Source organism: Daphnia carinata, chromosome 1, assembly GCF_022539665.2.
Source record: "Daphnia carinata strain CSIRO-1 chromosome 1, CSIRO_AGI_Dcar_HiC_V3, whole genome shotgun sequence".
Taxonomy (NCBI): domain Eukaryota; kingdom Metazoa; phylum Arthropoda; class Branchiopoda; order Diplostraca; family Daphniidae; genus Daphnia; species Daphnia carinata.
The window spans coordinates 4895305-4912660 of NC_081331.1; the positions used below are offsets into that span (position 1 = coordinate 4895305).

The 17356-nt window shown below is 41.2% G+C and overlaps 2 protein-coding genes and 1 long non-coding RNA gene across 3 annotated transcripts; 2 read left to right on the top strand and 1 right to left on the bottom strand.

Annotated features, from left to right (window-relative positions):
• Positions 1–2184: 2184 nt before the first annotated feature.
• On the top strand, positions 2185–7794 carry LOC130692385 (facilitated trehalose transporter Tret1-2 homolog). The gene is made up of 8 exons (XM_057515496.2): positions 2185–2475; positions 2854–2939; positions 5533–5665; positions 5728–5942; positions 6022–6272; positions 6339–6573; positions 6642–6922; positions 6992–7794. The coding sequence occupies exons 2-8, from the start codon at positions 2898–2900 to the stop codon at positions 7398–7400; spliced, it is 1566 nt and encodes a 521-aa protein (XP_057371479.1). The 5' UTR covers positions 2185–2475; positions 2854–2897; the 3' UTR covers positions 7401–7794.
• LOC130692386 (uncharacterized) lies at positions 7788–8485 on the bottom strand. The gene is made up of 3 exons (XR_009001375.2): positions 8365–8485; positions 8202–8299; positions 7788–7952 (listed from the first exon to the last, which is right to left on the bottom strand). It is a non-coding gene; the product is annotated as an uncharacterized LOC130692386 (long non-coding RNA).
• Positions 8486–8516: 31 nt separating this feature from the next.
• Positions 8517–15748, top strand: LOC130692324 (protein RRP5 homolog). Its single transcript, XM_057515408.2, has 10 exons — positions 8517–8736; positions 8828–8992; positions 9048–9365; positions 9433–9702; positions 9763–10205; positions 10268–10913; positions 10975–13056; positions 13147–13378; positions 13773–13938; positions 15349–15748. The coding sequence occupies exons 1-10, from the start codon at positions 8632–8634 to the stop codon at positions 15518–15520; spliced, it is 4599 nt and encodes a 1532-aa protein (XP_057371391.1). The 5' UTR covers positions 8517–8631; the 3' UTR covers positions 15521–15748.
• Positions 15749–17356: the final 1608 nt, after the last annotated feature.

The following is a 17356-nucleotide window of genomic DNA, read 5'->3' on the forward strand; positions in this document are numbered from 1 at the left end:
CAACTGCTGCACAAGGAAATCACGGGATGGAATGGAGCGGTCCGTTGCAGATAGTGTGTGTAGCACTAACGTAATTTTAAGCACCGAAGACATCTCCATGAAGGTTGACGTCGAGACCCACGCAGCGACACATTATATAGAAGTATACTGCCATTCCACGTTTCACGTGACCCAGAGTCGTGATCACCGATAAAATTTGGACTCATTAATACTTTTTGAAATTGAAATCGTCCGTGCAAGTGAAAGCGAGGCTCATCGATAACATTTCACATGCAACGGTCGAGCTCGTCTCCGCAATGCGACATGCTTCTTTACCTGTGCTATAGAAATGCGGCTCATGATGACCATATATGTACTCCACAAACATAGCACGCAGTAAACCAACCAAAATGATGAAGAAAGACCAATCAAATAATCGATTTTCCCACCAGCGACGTGAATATAATATCCGGACTCAACTGGTTTTCAACACCAAAAAAACCGGTTCATTGATTATCGAAAAAAATAAACAACAAAACATCCGGGTCATAAAGTTGAAGACAGAATCCCCAAAAATGATTAGACTGATTACGACCTCTTTGGCATTGTAAAAGCTGGGGGGATGAATGAGTAACAATCAGCTTATAACACGAGGTGACATGCGCGTAAGATGCAGGATGGAATCAAAGACAAGTTTCTTTAAGGTTACCTAATGCCTACGATTGTTTGTGTTTTTTTTTTGTTTGTTTTTTTTGGAGGGGGGGGGGGGTAAAAGCGAAACGCTTGGGAAACCAGGCTGGCCTTATGAAGAACAGGGAATACCTGTACCTTTTGAAAGATAAGAACATATTTGGTCATGGCAACGAGGTCGAAAACTACAGTTTTTTTCTTTCAGTTTTGTTCACCTTGATCAAGGTCGTTCAGGTAGAAATGCTAGTTAACCTTCTCCCCCTCTAGCTCAAAAGTATATCTGCTTGTTTACTTTACTAGATGTAGGTTTCGTTCTCTTTCTCCCTTTCTTTTTTGAGTTCAAAGGAAGGGAGACCTAAAGAAGAGAATGGGCATTCAAGGAAGAAGACCGAAAAAAGAAATCCCAGGGTATGGTCACATTCGAACCTATTTCGATGTTGGCTGTCCATTTGTACACAACAAAATGCACTGTGCGACGGATTCCGGTGCGTTCACACTAGAATCCGCCTCTTTTTGGGAATCAAATCAAATGTTGAGAGCTAAATTTTTAAGTCACCATCTTTGACTTGTACGATTTTTTAAGTCTGGACGAATCTTGAAGTTATTATATCACTTTTTTTTGTTTTTTTTCTTTATTATTTCGTTTGCTTTTAGTAATGTTGCAAATTGCCTATAGGCATTATAATGTGAATTAAACGAAATGTGAAAGAGTACCATTAGACCGTTTTCTGCGTCAGTAAAATCGCCACACCTGTCAGCATCGACTCTTTATTTGTTTGTTTGCACAATTGTGGTGTGCCAGTATTTGTTTGTTTTCTATGACCAAAAGGAAATCGAAATTTTTTTTTTGTCATTCCCCAACCGGTTTTTTTAAAACGTAACCTTGTCGCCGCACATAGAATGTGAATTACACAGCGAATCTATTTTAGGTAAAATGAAAAGGAACCCAGTCTCTCGTTTAGCAGTTCGTTGTAGATGTAAATCATTGCTTTGATTTTCTATCGTACAACTGCTGATTATGCGTTGCCTCTTTTAATATTTCAATACTGTGTCCCCGAATAGTAGAAACAACCCAATCGATTTCTTTCAAAGAATCCCGATAGGCGAAAAGGTTTCGTCTAACGTTATTCAGCTCGGCGCGCAGTGTACTTGACTATAAGCTTCGGGAATCTGTTAAAAGAACGAAGCACGTGGTATGTACACCCCAAATCCCTCGTATTGCGTGCCTTTCCTACAGTTCTCCCATACCTTTTGAAGCGATTTTACATCAGTCACCTTTAAACAAATCAAAAAGAAAACCCTCCCCGTTCTATGTGTGTCTCTTCCCCCGGCGCACGCACTTGCGTTGAACACATTCTACGATAGTGCTACTACACTTGTGTAGTACCTTCTCCGCCGGAATCCCCACTCTCCTTGGGGCTCTCCTCCCCCCGCCTCTCCCCCTGGAGCACAGCAACGCCACACGTCTGCACGGAGTTAGGGATTGGGGAGGTTTACATCGTGCGGAACAAAGCTCCGAGACTTCATTCGACGGCCAGTTCGCGCGCTAACAACACCTGGTCGGTGCTGCACACAGTTGACTGTCTTCTGTTTTTTTCTTTCCCACCGTACAGACGACACACAGTTAAAACAATTTTTCGCCATATTTAATCCAGTTGAACAACATCGACAACGATCGCTGTCTTTCTTTTTCTACACACAAATCTATTACTTTGAAAGCTCAATCTTCAAAAGTGCAACCGCCATTTGCTTGAAGGAACGAATATTCTAGAGAAAAGTTGTTTGATATCGACATTTCGTGGCAAGGTAAGTCATTTACATTTTTTTTTCTGTGTAGTTGACTGTCTGTGCACGCCGTCTGAAATCAATGTTGCGTAAGACATGTGCTCCCCTAAAAACTGCTGGCATTACAAAGCAACGAGGATGCTAGGGAAATAAACAAATGGCTCATATCAATCATTTGCGGTTTAAAAAGAAAAAGTACAGATAGTGGTAGAGAAGACCACGATATCCCCATGAAGAAAATTCGGCTAGTAGGACGTAAAATTTCTTTCTCTAGAGAAATGTTCACAATAGCTTAAAATTATTTGTTAAAAACCTATTTTGACATGCCACAATTGTTATGTCATACATTCAATTGCCCAACATAACCAATAGAAATTATTTTTGTATGTGTCTATTCAGGTTATCTTTAACTACAAGAGGAAGAACGCATCCAAACCGTCATCATGCTACGCCTATTCAAGAACCCTCGAAAAGTCATGGTGCAGGTAATTAGATCTTCATTTCTTTTCCGTTAGTCCATGCAGTGCTCGTCTTTCTCCATCTGCTATCATCTATTGATTGTTGGGCGATATATAACGCAGCGGTTTCTAACGCGTTCTGGCCCCAATCGTTTTGTGCAAGCTTTGCAACTGTCAGTCTAGTACCTGAATATCGAATAAAGACATTGGGGTGATGGGAAGAAAACAACAAAAAAAAAGGAGATCAACAGGATCGAGTTTCTTTCGCTTGCCTAACGGTTAGATAGCTCGTTTTCCCATTTGCTAGTTTTTCGCCATGCTGTACTCCTTTTTCTTTTTTTTTGCGTGGCAAGATGGATCTTGCGTGTTGCGGCCGGCTGTTACGGTACTCACGCAAATGTATTTTTTTTGCTCTGTTTTTCTGTAACCATGTCGGATTGATCCAATTCTTTTTTTTTTTGCTATAGAGATAATAATAGATGACACGTATCGAGCACAGGTTTTCCCGTCAACGCTAGGATAGAAAGAAAATCTCAGGATTGTTTTAGAAGCATTAACAACAAAAAAAGGCATTGCGCTTTTTTTTCTGTTTTGCGCTACAGTTGGAAGAGAGCCAAACAGTTTGCCCGCGATATTTGACGCGATGGTATAAATAGTTTGTCAGTTTGTTTTTAAGTAAAGGATTTTAATTTTTTCCTAGTTTAACCACAAGCTGCTTCGAATGCAAGTTCAAAATTCAACAGGTTTATTTATTTTTCAAAAATATTTTTCAAGTGAATTTCAAATGAGTGAGAGGTGACGGTTCGTGATCGAGTTTATGACCTTCGTTTTCATTGTGTTATATGCATGAGACGGCCGACAGGAAAAATTGGAACTAGGAAAATGCAGCGGTTTTATGCGGTTTCAATGTAAATTATATAAAGAAGCGTTTTTTTTTCTTGTTTTCCATGTATCGAGGACAAAGTATGTATCATACGAGTACGTACGTAGATGAAAAGAATGTTGACCGGGCTTAGAAAAGACTTTCAATTGAAAAGAATTTCGCGATAGTCCAGGCTTTCAAAAATTGTGTCGTGAAATCGTAATCATTTTTTCATTGACAAGGAGGTCAGGTAATGATTACAGGTGGAAGGACAATGCGTTGCTAGAAAAGAGTAATAACCGGTTTGCTCGAAAAATGTGCAATTAAAACGATTACCATGAAAGGAAATAATTACCAATAGTTGAAACAATTTGACTTCAAGGCACTCACCTTTTAGTAGTAACCATGGCCTTATTCCAACAATGCGCTAATGTTATTACAATCGCATAAAAAAATTTTTTTATGGCGTTTAATATTTTTTTTTTTTGCGTATCACGAAAAGCTGGTAAACACTTTCGGTTCTTGTTTGCTGCTGACTTGCAGCTATTCATTTTGCACAGGTACGCGATGGTACCATTCACTGATCGAATGGAAAAACCCATGGTGCGGATCAAGTTTTTTCTTTGGATGCTTTTCTTTTTTAATTTTATTTGAGGTGGATTACATAAGCAAAAACAGGTAGAAGAAGACAAGGGGGTGTGCCCTTTTCCACTTCTATCCACCTATCGTGCTGGGAAACTGAGCGCGCCTGGTACAGTCTGACACGAAAGACATTTTCGCTCCAGGTGAAATTTTGTCTAGTTCCATACATCTTTTAACTCTGGCTCTCAGTTTCTTATCTCCTGACTCCTGTCGTTTTAAATAAAAGAAGAAAAAAAAAGGAGCTGCGTAGTCCTTTTTCCTTCTATGTATGGGTTTTTTCCTCTTTCTTTGTTTGTGCACGCTATTTTAAGGTAACCATAGGTGGATGAAATTAAAGGATTTCCTACCCATCGTTCTTGTTATGTTCCCGCACGAGAAGATTAAAATGATAAAAGGAATATGGACAAAATCGGGAATTCGGATAGTCGTCAACGAATTTTCATGTTTTTTTTTCGAATGGCGTTTCGTGCAGCCACTGTTGTAGTCGCATAAATAGATAACCGACAATCCACCGGTTTCAGTGAATGCACGAAAAATTGGCTCTTGTGTTGCAAATCAACTGCATTCTTTGGGATTGTGACACTTTGTTGTCCTCAGATAAGTTTTGATTCTGCATGTAGCCTTGGAATAGAAATGCAGGAAGATGTGCAAAGAACAAAGCAAAAGAAATTCTTTGCCGAAAAGAAGACGAAACCGAATGAGCAGAACATGGATCCTCTCCTGCCAGGGGTTTTCTATTACCGTCTCATGACGACTCCAACGAAAGAAAGAGGGAATCCTTTTGCCAAGTTTCCTCTTTTTTTTTCATGTCCCTATCCGCGTCGTTGGGGTGTTACGTCATTAAATCTCATTTTTCGACTACGTTGACCTCGGAATTGGCAACGTAACTGTTTTTCTGTTTGTTTTAAAGCGATGCAATTTTTCTAGTTAGTGGGATCCAATCATGGTCAAATGTGCCAAGGCAACGGCAGAGTCGCCGAAGGCACTGTGGCCTTTGGTTCCAGCTTGTTTTGTTTTTTTCATCCGTAGATTCAAATTTCCATGGGGACGAAATGTTGCTTACTATTTAGTATTTTATTTCAATAGCTTTTAATGTGATCTGTTTCCGTTTGTTAGATGGGAGCTGCTGCCGCCGCTTCGTTGTCCTTCATGATCATGGGCATGGTGCGCGCTTGGTCCAGCCCTGGAATGCCATCGCTGTTGGAGTCGAAGGCAGTACCCCTGAGTGAATCGGACGTTTCATGGATCAGTAAGTTGAATACCTGCAAGGTCGCGAGAATGTAAATAACAAACTGTATTTGCTAACCCTAGGCAGCATACCCCCATTGGCATCTTTGGTCGGAAGCTTGCTTGCCGGACCTTGCCTGACCATTTTGGGCAGAAGGCGGACATTGATGTTGATCTCGATCCCTTACAGCTTGGGATTTTTGTTGATTGGATTTGCGTCGCACAGCTCTATGCTGTACATTGGCCGAATCCTTGATGGCGCCATGATTGGCTTTAGCGCACCTTCGGCCCAGATTTTCGTAAGTTTCTATCGTTTTGTTTTCATCAATTACATTTTATGTTGAATTTTTTGCTTGCTCTCGTGTTTTTGCATGACAGATTGGCGAATGTGCGTCGCCTCGAGTCCGTGGAGCCCTGGGCGCTTTTACCGCAATTTTTCTCTCTTTGGGTATTCTGATCACTTATATCATTGGCGCTTTCGTTCCATGGAACGTTTTGGCCTGGATTTTGAGTGCTTTCCCTGCCCTGCTTTTCATCGCCATGTTCTTCATGCCCGAAACGCCCACTTGGCTTCTGTCGAAGAATCGAGAAGATGAGGCCAGAAAATCTTTGCAATTTCTCCGCGGAGCGTAAGGATTATTACACTTTATTCAATTGCAATCGTTATTCTTAATTTCAATTTCGTGACCACACAGGCACACTGACGTAACTGGGGAATTTGAGCGCTTGAAGGCTAATATGGCGAAAGGAGCAAATGCGCAACAAATTCAGCCTAAAGACTTGCTGAAAGGATCTGTCCTCAAGCCCCTATTGCTCTCAATGGCGCTCATGTTGTTGCAGCAATTTAGCGGAATTAATTCCATAATTTATTTCACTGTCTTCATCTTCCAGAAAGCCGGTAGCACCATGGATAAGAATCTTGCAACTATTGTAAGTGGATTGCACTACATTCAAAGCTGCTTAAATAATAATCTAATATTTTTTTATTTATGCGACAGATCGTCGGTATCGTCCAACTTTTGGCCACCATTGCTTCCATGTTTTTGGTTGATAGAGCTGGCCGTCGTATTCTTCTGCTCGTTTCGGGCATTGTTATGTCAATTTCTCTGGCAGCATTAGGTGCCTTCTTTTACATGCTTGAAATCTACGGTTCGGATGTGCAGCTAACACTTGGATGGCTTCCACTCGCCAGTCTGCTCCTGTTCATTATCGCCTACTCGAGCGGTTTCGCTAATGTTCCTTTCCTCATTATGGGAGAGCTCTTCCCAGCTAAATTCAGGTACAACACGAACTATTATATGGTAATTAAAATAAAACTTAACGCTTAAATTTTAATTTCCTTTTTTAGGAGTGTTTTGGGATCTTTAGCTTCTTGTTTCAACTTGTTATGCACATTCACCATCATCCGAAGCTTCGGTGACATGAACAAAACCATGGGTGAATACGGCACCTTCTGGTTTTACATGTGTTGGTGCGTTGTGGGCATCTTCTTCGTTTACTTCTTCCTGCCCGAGACCAAGGGCAAATCGTTGGACGAGATTGAGCGCATGTTCGCCAATAAGAAGAAGCAGCAGCTGTATGCGGCTAGTGCCGAGACGGCAATTGGTACAGTAGTTGACAAGAATGATGTGTTTACTGTCGAAACCATTCCTCGTGCGCACATCGATGAAAGACTATCACAATCGCACTCAAATGACGGGTACGATTTAGACAGCGACGAAGAAGATAATGGAGAGGTGGTGGCAACTCCACTCTAAATGAATCGTTTCAACAATAATGATCGAAGCCGTCCTGGCAAAATAATTTTATCGAGATTGATTTTGTATATTTTTAAATCGTCAACGAGAGTGTATTTTTTTAAATTACCGTTGACGGGTGTTTCGAATGCACGTATTGTCGCCAAATGGTGCACATGTTTTGGGTTGCTAAACATCTATTTGGCAGTATGAAAACAATGGGAACAACTTTCCTTTCACCAGTTAATTTAGAATGTGTAAATGCTAAAACAATGTTACTGAAAATGTCCAACTGTAGCCATAGTTAAACCTTATAAGTTTGAACACTAGTATTCATGTACATAGTATAAATGCCAATTTTCTTGAATTATATCAAGGAACTGTAATTAAATACAAAGAAGTACAAAATTTACAACTATTTGTTTATTGATAAAGTTTGATGTAGACCAACTATTCATTTTACAACAGATCGCTGAAAGGATACTAGTGAGCAGCTTTAGCTGGTGCTTTGCTTGGCTTAACCATATTGTAGAGAACAATAACACCAATGAATCCATAGGTGGCCAGAGCAACCTGCATTCAAAAGTAAAAATGTAATTTTGTTTAGACAATAGCTAGAAATACAGTTGGTATGCAGATAGCAACAACTTTAAACAGTTATCGTAACTCACACTTCTTTCAACTAATAATCCCAAATCAACAATGCAACAGTAAAATTCAAACACTCATCCACCAAGAGTAAGGCAGAATTATCTCGCAGAAGAATTGTGCAAAACTACAGGAAACTCTAGACGATTCAGACAAGGTAAATCGTCGACTTACATTCGCTCGGCCTCGAATGGTGGTGGAGTTGAAATATTTGGCCATTCCAGAGAACTGACTTTCAGCAGCGTGATCACCAGCCATTTTAGATTATTTACCTACAAGCACAACGACATTGAAATTATTTTATTGATTACAACATAAATGTTATTTTTTACGATACTTTTTGCGGCGAAATGGAGTCCACGCAAGGCAATGAAAGAGCTACCTGGAAACAGACGAAGGCGAATAGCGGCGATAACGAGAAGTTGGGAGAGAGAAGACGGTGCCAGATGACCGAATTTACCCTTCTGTATACGGCAACGGTGTGTATAAATCTATGTCGTCTGGTTTTCAGGCTTATAAACACGTGCGTTTCAAACCTCGAGTGAGCCTGGATTACGATTAAGAAAATTTAACTGTTTAATTCCGTGAAACATAATTTGTCGTTATGGCTATCGTGGAAGGAGATTTTCCGCGTGGCGCAAAGGCCAGAGACGAAAAGAGGGAACATCATGCACATGAAAAGAAGAGGAAAGTCGAAAACTTGTTCAAGGTAAAGCAAAGAGAGTGATTTCCAATGCTTCATATGCTTGGTATTCCTATAATCTCTAACATTATTTTATCTTATGAATGTTTTCAATTAGGGTGCTGCCTCCAAAAAAGTCAACAAGAGAAGGCTAAACCTAAAAAAAAAGCATTCAAGAATAAAAAAGGAAAGACAGGAACTTCAATCGTTGACCACCAAGGAGAAAAAAGTTATTGAGAAAGAAAAAACAATGCTTGAGTCTATAGAACCTTTGACATTTAAAGTGAGTACCTTTTGCATTGTTATTGGGTATTAAAATGCTAATCTGTATGATTTAGATGCTCGCTGAAGGAATGCAGCTCTTGAGTAGGGTACAAGAAGTCAGAGAAATGGATGTACTTCTGAGTCTTCCGGGGAGAATTCAGGCTGTTGTCCCAATTACAAATATCTCCACACCATACACTGACTTGCTCAACATGCTGGCGCAAGGCGAAGATGTTGAGACAAAAAGTTTGAAAGAAATCTTAGTGGAAGGAGAGCTTTTTCCTTGCAGTATTAAGGAAGTCACCAATGATGGATCATTCAAAGTGACAGCTTCTCTAAATCCTGTTGATGTCAATAGTGAGATTCCATCAACAGCGCTCTGCAAAGGAATGGTATCCCAAAATGTGCTTTGCAGCTGTGAGGTCTTAGCATAACCATTTTTTTTTTTTTTCATACTAGAAAATAACTGCTGCTGTACAAAGTGTGGAAGATCATGGATACGTTATGGATCTGGGTATATCGAATGCCCGCAGCTTTTTACCCAAAGTACCCGATCAAGATTATGCTATCGGACAAATTATATCAACCTGTGTGACTGGCTGCCAAATTGATGGCCATGTAGCAACTCTGACGCTTTCGACAGTTGATTCGATCAAGTTCAAGCAAAACGTGGAACTTAATCTTTCCACTCTTATTCCAGCGACAAAACTTACCGTGACTGTGAATAAGGTAATTATTACATTTCAAGCGATCCATGGCAAGAGCTCTATGTTTGCATTAATTTTATAGGTCCTACCGCAAGGGTTGGTAGTCACGTTCGGCAATTTGGTGGGCTACGTCCATAAAGATCATCTTGTTAACGCTAATGACAACGTATCATCTTATGAAAAGAGTTCCAACTATACCGCTGTTATTTTATATACACTGCCATTGATCAATGCAGTTTATCTCAGCCTAAAATCGTCGCTCGTTAAGCCTGTCAAGGAAAAGAAGGAAAAAGACATTATAGTTCCTGGTCAATTCTTTGATGCCATAATTACCGAATCAACTGCTGTAGGACTCTTCATTCAACTAAACAAAACAGCCAAAGGCTTTGTCCCAGTACGGCATCTCAGTGATAATCAAGACATCTTTGAAGATACTAGATCCTTATTCCCAATCAAGTCCCGTAAGCGCTGCCGCGTGCTTAATCATGCATCTGTGGATGACATTTACATCTGCACTATGAAAAAGTATTTTTGTTTTATTGCATCACTTCCGAAATATTCAAGTTCTAATTATCTTAAATTTATAGGTCGCTATTGACGCAAAAAGCTTTACGATATGAAGATTTCACCGTCGGTGAAGTGCTAGAAGGCAAAATTGATTCGGTTTCGCCGGCTGGCATATCAGTCAATTTGGGAGTCAATTTGAAAGGTTTCATTCCAAAGTTGCATTGGGCAGATGATCCAAGACTTAAAAAGCCAGAACTTAGATTCCGCGTGGGGAATACTATCACCTGTCGAGTTCTGAAGGTAATGGTCGACCGAAAAAACATCCATTTGACTTGCAAGAAAGCGCTGCTCGACGAAACCGTTGTTGCGTATACCCATCCGAGCCAGTTGGACAAAAACCTTGGCTTGAAAGGGACGGTGGTCATGATAGAGAATAATGGTGTTCTCGTTTCCTTCTTCGGTGACCTTACTGGATATATGCCACGGAACAGGCTATCGAAGAAGGGAATTTCCGACATCAGTCGTTATTTCTATATCGGGCAGGTGATTGATTGTGTAGTTCACGACATTCACGAGACTGGAAAAGTTACACTGACTCTTGCCAAGCCAGACACAGAGCAAACAGTCAAACGTGCGGCTCAACCTGTTTCGAACTTGGGATCCATTGTCACTTGCAAAGTCGAGCGCGTTTTTGACGCCACCGACGGCGGCAGCAGTGGACTAGAGGTATGTATATTTTATGGCAATGCACTAGGCAAACACTGATTATGTTTGTATTTTTCTACAGGTTTCGATTCCTTCGTTGAAAAGTACAGGTTTTATTCCAGTTGGACATTTGTCAGATTTCCCTAAACTTGCACCGCACCTGCTTCACTGCTATCGTCCAGGCCAGATCATTGAGGAGGCTGTCGTTTGGGTATGTTCGAAACTTCAAACGGTCTTAACTCTCAAGCCTATCATCGTGAATTACATCAAAGAAAATTGCTTCCCCGGATCCATCGAAGAAATGGGAATGATCTCGGTGTTTCCCTGCGTTGCCGCAAGGCAAAGATCATTTGGCATTTTTGCGTCGCTTCTGTGTCCACCTAACAAGTTTGAAGTTTTATTTCCATCTAGCCAAATTCCTGAAGAGCTGCATTCCCTTTCGGAGAAGGATGTTCAGCACCTAACTATGGAAGGCCGAGTTATTAAGGTCGACAAGGAAGCGAAAAAGATTTCCCTAAGTGCATTGAATACCAGTGTCCTGCAAAGTGATGCTCGTGTGTTGGAAGCGTTTCTACGGGAACGTGAAAGAATTAGGTCCCACTTAATGGAGAGCTCAGACGAAGGTTTGAAATATCTAGCAAACCTGAAAGTTGGTGACGTGGTGATAGGAAAATTGCTAGCAGATTTCAAATCATCCGCCAATTTGGAATTTGAATTACCCAATGGACTTAAAGCAATCGTTCCTGCTTATCATCATGCCAAAAAGATTTCCAAGGCAAACGACTTGATCGTTGGTTCTGTTTTATATTGCGACCTGATTCTCCGAGTTGTCTACGTCACAACAAAAGATGACGTCATTAAACGCATTACGGGCACTAGCAAATTGGAGCCCAGGGGCAACAAGCAAAAAGGCAAGATTCTTTTGAATACGGACTACTTCAGTTTGGTGTCACTCGTTGATGGGAAAACCAAAGACATCGCTTTCATTTCCAATATTAGGAGCATTAATGAAACTGTTGCCCCATTACCTGCCCCCTTCGAACTTGGGGTCGACGTCGATGTAGCTATTGACTCTGACACGGAAGTTGGCAAAATTGCTACGTACCACAAGACGCCCGTAAGTTGGGATGCAGTTAATCGTTCTCGTAACAAGCGCGCCTCTTCATCAGATGATGGTCCAAAGAAGAAAAAGGCAAAAAAAGAAAACGCAGCGAAAACTAATGGAAAAGAGTCACAGGAAAATGTTGACCCCCCAACTGAAGTCAAAACGAAAAAGACTCAAAACAAGAAAGCGCAAAAACAATTATCCGAATCAAATGGCACAAAGGAGACTGAAAAATCAAGCTTATTAGAAACCGATAAATCTACCGGTGAAAAGAAAAGAAAAGGCAAGAAAGATCTTACAGAACAGAAGGAAGAGACTTCAGAAACTTGCACGAATGGAGAATTAAAAGATAATCCTTCGTCGGCTAACGAGACAGAAGCAAAGAAGGCAGCAGCAAAAAAGAAAAAAGACGTGCCCGCAAAGAAAGAAACGCCAGTTCCAAAAGGGAAAAGAAGCACGTCTGAAAACAAAGACAAGTGCGCAGAAGATCAAAAAGATCTTTCTCCATCCAAGAAAAGAAGAACGGAAGCGATTGCCGAGAGTACCACGAAACAGCCGCAGCAATTCAATCCTTTAGCATTGCCGCGATTATCGATTGCTTCGACATTCAAATGGGATGATGATATGACTACTCTGCCACTTTCAACAACTTCACAGGTTGCCGACAGTTCAGATTCTGAAGATGAAGACGCAGACAAAGAGAAAGCGGTAATTAAAGATCGGCGCGAAAGAGCACGTGAAAAATTGGAACAAGCCAAACAAGATGAAGCCAAATTGTCGAAAATCGAAGAAGAGTTGAATAATCCCGACCGGGCCCCCGTGACGACGGACGACTTCGACCGCATGGTGCTCTCGTCTCCAAACAGCTCTATTCTTTGGTTGCAGTACATGGCCTTCCACTTGGAGAACGCCGAAATTGAAAAGGCACGGACAGTTGCCCAAAGGGCGCTGAAAATCATGAGCTTCCGTGAGGAACAGGAAAAGTTTAACGTCTGGATCGCTTGGCTCAATTTGGAGCACATGTACGGCACGACCGAAGGCTACGAGGCCACTTTACAGGTAACCATTATCGTAAATTAAACCAAGACATTCGCCATGGTAGTGTTGTGCATAATATAATAAACGTGCTTGTTCCCTTGTCGCCCACAGGAAGCTCTACGCTATAACGAGCCGTTTAAAGTGCATCGTCAGATGGCTTTGAATTTCGAACAAAGCGGCAAGTTTGACGAGGCCGAGTCGCTCTACACCACAATGCTGAAGAAATACAAGCAGAACAAGTCTGTCTGGATGAATGCTTGCCTCTTTTACGTCAGAAATTCAAAATTGGACACGGCGCGCGGTGTTTTCCAGAGGGCATTGTCGATCCTCGACAAGAAAGAGCGTAAGTACATTTTTAAGTAATACAATCGGTTCGCAGTTTGGGGCCCCCGCAACGTTTTTCGTTTCATGGCCGTTGATAAACGGAGTGACTTGTTGTTCTTCTTGGCTTCCTCCTTATTCCTCATTCCGTAACCACTCCCACCCACCTTTAAGTTCGCCGCACGTTGTGCGTCTCTAGTTAACGTTGCGTCCCCCTTTATCTTCATAGCTTATTTTGGCGCCCTGTTCTCAAAGTTTTAAGCAGTAAAGGTGAGCGTTTTACTAACTAGGTTAATTATCGTACTCTGGTTTGAATGTCCAAAAACAGCGTATCTCTCGTTTTGTGTTTCACTTGAATATCATGCCCCCCTTTTAAATTTGCATTACATTTCTGTTTATTTTTCTTCCTTTTTTAGATGTTGACTTGATTAGCCGGTTTGGTCAACTGGAGATGAAATTTGGTCAACTAGGCCGGGGCAAAACGCTCTTTGACACTTTGTTGATGTCTTACCCGAAGAGGACGGATCTCTGGTTGGTTTACATCGATACGCTCACCAAAGTTGGCGATGTAGAAAGTGCACGGTAAGAAAATTTTCGACATTATTAAGACACTTTTGTTTGGTTCTTTGTTATCCATCTCGCTGTCTTCCCAAAACGTAAAAACTACCCACGGCCTCGTTGCGATGATGAGAAAAACATGCGTAGGCGAACCACGTTTAAAAGGAAAAAGAAAGAGTCGTTCCCCACGCCGCTGTGTAGTTATACGCTATATGATTGATATTCTCAAACAATAACTTACAATCCCTCGGCAACCCATTTTCGTTTCTTCCATATTTTTGTTTCCCTCCTCTTTTCCCTCTCATTTTATGTTTAACAATTTTTTTTATTCTATCTCTCCCACCCTTTTTTTTTTTCTTTTTTAATATTTCCTTTTTTCGTTTCATTCTCAACTTATTATGTATTGAGGTAAAGAGGATTTGTGTTGTCCGGCCGTCGGATAGAGAGTCTCTTAAAGTGTTTGTAGTTGTAGATAGCGAGGAGATTCTTTATTCTTGTTTGTTTGGTGCGTCTCATTGCCCGCTGTTCATGCGAGATAGATGGACGGAGAGAGAGAGTTGTTCGCCCTGTTTTACAGGTTGCTATTGGCGTCATGTCTTGCCTCATTCCACTTATAAATGCAGGGGAATTTTTTTATCTTAAACAAACAAGATTGCCGTCCCGAATCAATCCCGCATTTTCCATGGCCGTAGTCAGAGACAGCCATTTAAAAATATGTTCGGCCCATGTGACTCTTTAAAAGATGTTGATATATTAATCGTAATTTTCTTCACCTATTGTCCCGCCATCGGAATGAAAAGAGGAAATCAAAAACAATTTGACTGGCCTGTTCTGGTTGATTGAGGTTTGTAACCCAGATTACGAAACTGGTCATCGGTTCAGCATTTTCTATATGGTCATTATTTTTAACTGCTACCTTCCGCAACCCGAGCGTGCTCCGTTTTTTTGTGCTCTTCTCTTTGACCGAAGCGCTCCCAATTCTGTATTGCGCCATGTCCAGGTCGCCGGCCGGCACTTCGTCTTCATTAATTTTCAAAATATTTTTTTTTTCTTTTCTTAGCTCCTCTTTTTTTTTTTCTCTTCCTCGGTAATTCAAACTCGTGACGTGTTCATTTTCCAGGCTTGGGTTCTCCGCTTCCGTCGTCATTTGACAGAAGGGAGTTGAGAAAAAAAAAATAACGAGTGATTATAATTTCACGCAAAGGCCCAAAAACGACTCCCACAACTAGCGACTTTTTTTTTCACCCCTTTCCTTCTGTTTGTCTGCGTTATCACACGGAAAGATTCATGATTTTGTTTTCTTTTTTTTTCCCTTATCTTTTGCTTTGATTGCGTGCGTGATTAATTCTTCTTCGTCTTCTTTTGTTGTTGATGCGCGCCGTGGTGGGTGTACTTTTCTTCCCAACTAATTACGGTTGATTGTGCAATTTGTAGGCAAGTACTTGAACGCTGCATCACTCTGCAGCTACCTGCCAAAAAGATGAAGACAATCTTTCAAAAGTTTCTCGAGTTTGAAACGCATCACGGTGACGAAGAAAGGCAGGACTATGTCCGCAAGAAGGCGCTCGACTACGTTGAATCGAAAACCGAAGTCGCCGACGAATGAGTGCAAGTGCTCATCGGAAACACCAAGCATCTTCTTCTTCACCTCGGTCGTCATCATCGCCTCATTTGCTGACGTGTGGGTTTGTTTTTGTTTTTTTATTACCTCCTACATTCTATCACCATAAGCCGAGAGTCTTTTTTTTTTTTTGGTGGGTTTCAATGACTTCAAGGCGATTCGCCAATAAAAACATTGAGCGGTCTGATCAACAGCCAAAAACTCGGGAATGAATGATACTATGCATTTCGCTTTTAGTCCTTAAAAAAAAACAATTTCTGTTTTTACTTTCACGATCGAATCGCCTACGACAGGTTGTTTTTTTTTCTCCCCCTGTCTGTGATGTATTTGATTTTGACGGTTGGTGGAACAAAAACGAAATGCCATCGTTAGCCTATGGCTTCTGACGAGCCCATTCGTCTTGCTGTAGTTTTTCAAATGGGAACTTCACGATGCAATCACGTCGTCTTTATTATTAGTCAGACACATTTGAGAAAATGGGGAAGCGAAAAAAAAAGAAAAGAAAAATCTTCTTCTTTATTTTTGATTGCCTAATATCATCGATCCATCATTGGCGTTTGCGTGAGTCAGACTGATGTGCGTGCTGGATTGCTGGGAGAGAGTGATGGACACCCGCGAGCGGCGCTCCTCATTCGCTAAGCTATTTTTTTTTTTCTTTTTCATATCTGTAGTGTAACAGGGAAGGGAAGCATCGGGTGAATCTTCCCAGTATCAAATATTTTTATTGTGCCGTAAGGATAAAGAGAGAGTTGCTGACTGTTAGTCCAATTCTTTCGCTCTGATGTTAGTAGCGTGCCCAATGTAAAAGAGAGAGAGAGAGAAAAGAGGAATGCCCTCGTATTTATGCCGACACTATCGGATCATCAAGAAAGGCTGGTCAAAGGATCTGAGAGTTCTCAATCGGGTCGTAGAGGCACTCGCCCGATTGCCTATTGCATACATCAGACACCTTGGCGCGCGGCCCCTCACTCGCCTAGTCATGCAGAGGGGAGAGAGAAAAGTTTAAAAGGAGGAAGTGTAATGCCTCCAGGTGTGTGTCAGTAGATTTTCGGGTTACGGAGTGTGTGTGTGTGTGTGTGTATCTCCTTTGGCTTTACAAGTCTTTGAAAACATTAGAGAGTGAGCTACCACCTCTTTTTTTATCTTGCAAGATGTTTCTCTTTTTGTTTTGAGTTAAAAGCGATGGGGTCGAGTGCCTCATAGTCTCCCTCTTCTATCCGTCTAGTAGAACCTTCTTCCTTGTCTCGTCTATACTTTCCCATCCTGTCCATTCGCCAATACGTTTTTTTCCGTTTCTCTTTAAGAAAAAAACGTGCGAAGGAGACGAAATTCAACAGGGTCAAGTATGTGGCTGTTGCACCAACGTCCTCCTATGGATAGAACCCGACAACCTACGTTGACTCTTGTTAAACTATAAAATAGTAGTCTGTACCTGTTTTTTTTTTTTTTTTTTTCTGTTTATTTTTTTCCTGCTTCTTCCTGCATTCTCTCGGATATCTGTCTGGGTTTGACTGAAAGGTGTAACACATTTAGAGACCCACACGTGGCAGACTGGCAGCATCAGTTGAGCTCTTTTCTAACTTTACGATCAACTCTCCGCTATTTAGTTGGCCCTTTCTCTCTTTCTTCTACTCCGACGTTTATTATGGATAGCGGCACCCGGTTAATGCACGCAAGGGAAGCTACCGGCTACTTAAAACGAACTTTTCTTGCCGCCAAAAATAGGTGAAATCTAAAAGAAATAATAATAGAGAGGAATTGAGAATAATTTATGCGTACCGATTCTCTTTTCGCATTTTTTTGATTGCATGTGAATTGATC

Bases quoted from the DNA above. Each gene is read 5' to 3' on its own strand.
- LOC130692324 (XM_057515408.2), top strand. From the start codon at position 8,632: ATGGCTATCGTGGAAGGAGATTTTCCGCGTGGCGCAAAGGCCAGAGAC. The intron at 9,703-9,762 runs GTAATTATTACA...TTAATTTTATAG, and splicing joins TTACCGTGACTGTGAATAAG to GTCCTACCGCAAGGGTTGGT. The intron at 13,057-13,146 runs GTAACCATTATC...TGTCGCCCACAG, and splicing joins GCTACGAGGCCACTTTACAG to GAAGCTCTACGCTATAACGA.
- LOC130692385 (XM_057515496.2), top strand. From the start codon at position 2,898: ATGCTACGCCTATTCAAGAACCCTCGAAAAGTCATGGTGCAG. The intron at 6,273-6,338 runs GTAAGGATTATT...GTGACCACACAG, and splicing joins TTGCAATTTCTCCGCGGAGC to GCACACTGACGTAACTGGGG. The intron at 6,923-6,991 runs GTACAACACGAA...TTCCTTTTTTAG, and splicing joins CTCTTCCCAGCTAAATTCAG to GAGTGTTTTGGGATCTTTAG.